This window comes from Homarus americanus, unplaced genomic scaffold (assembly GCF_018991925.1).
Source record: "Homarus americanus isolate GMGI-L3 unplaced genomic scaffold, GMGI_Hamer_2.0 scaffold43653, whole genome shotgun sequence".
NCBI classification, from domain to species: domain Eukaryota; kingdom Metazoa; phylum Arthropoda; class Malacostraca; order Decapoda; family Nephropidae; genus Homarus; species Homarus americanus.
The window spans coordinates 5,001-5,599 of record NW_024713262.1 but is presented as its reverse complement, the minus strand read 5'-3'; the positions used below and the strand labels follow the sequence as shown (position 1 = coordinate 5,599).

Below are 599 nucleotides of genomic sequence, written 5' to 3'. Positions count from 1 at the left end.
GTATAAGCACGTACGTGTCAGAGGAATCCACGTCCATCATGTGAGCAAAACTGAGACGGACTGCAGAGCAACGGCCAAGCAACCGGCCTCTATCCGCTGTTCGAATGAGTCGTACGTTTGGCATTTCACCTCCAACCGCACTTCATCTCAAACTGCTACACCGGCCTGGTAAGACGATGGGGGAGGGAGGACGGGGGTGGACAAGGACTCGGATAACAAGCCGTGGCACTGAAGGTAGGTGGACCTAGCACTCCTCGCGTGGTAGTTACAGATTCACTAGTATATTGACAAATATACCAACTTAGGGGATCACGGCTAGATATTGTACTGGTCAGGTCACGCACTAGTCACTCATGAATCAGATTTTCTAGGACTCAGACTGGGTACTCCCGGAATGACCTTGTTTTTCGGCTTAAATACGGTTATGGTAGAGATGGTGGCTGGTGCTCGTGCTGGAGATGGTGGGTGACCTTTATGGTGTAGAATGATGAATTGTACTATGTTATGTTGTGGTCTTGCAGGTTCTGAAGAAGGCAGTCATTTATGATGACGAGTTGATGGTGTCAGTCGCCTTGGCTCTTGGTGCTGACCCCTGCACC

General features: G+C 50.1%; 1 protein-coding gene across 1 annotated transcript in view; it reads left to right on the top strand.

The window, feature by feature from the left end:
- Positions 1–254: 254 nt before the first annotated feature.
- The window catches only part of LOC121871555 (ankyrin repeat and protein kinase domain-containing protein 1-like), a gene marked incomplete at its 3' end in the record, with an annotated part of 4,169 nt that continues 3,824 nt past the window's right edge, over positions 255–599 (top strand). The window contains exon 1 of the mRNA XM_042374002.1: positions 255–599. This exon is cut by the window's right edge and continues 229 nt beyond it. Within this exon, the coding sequence (XP_042229936.1) occupies positions 558–599 (42 nt within the window).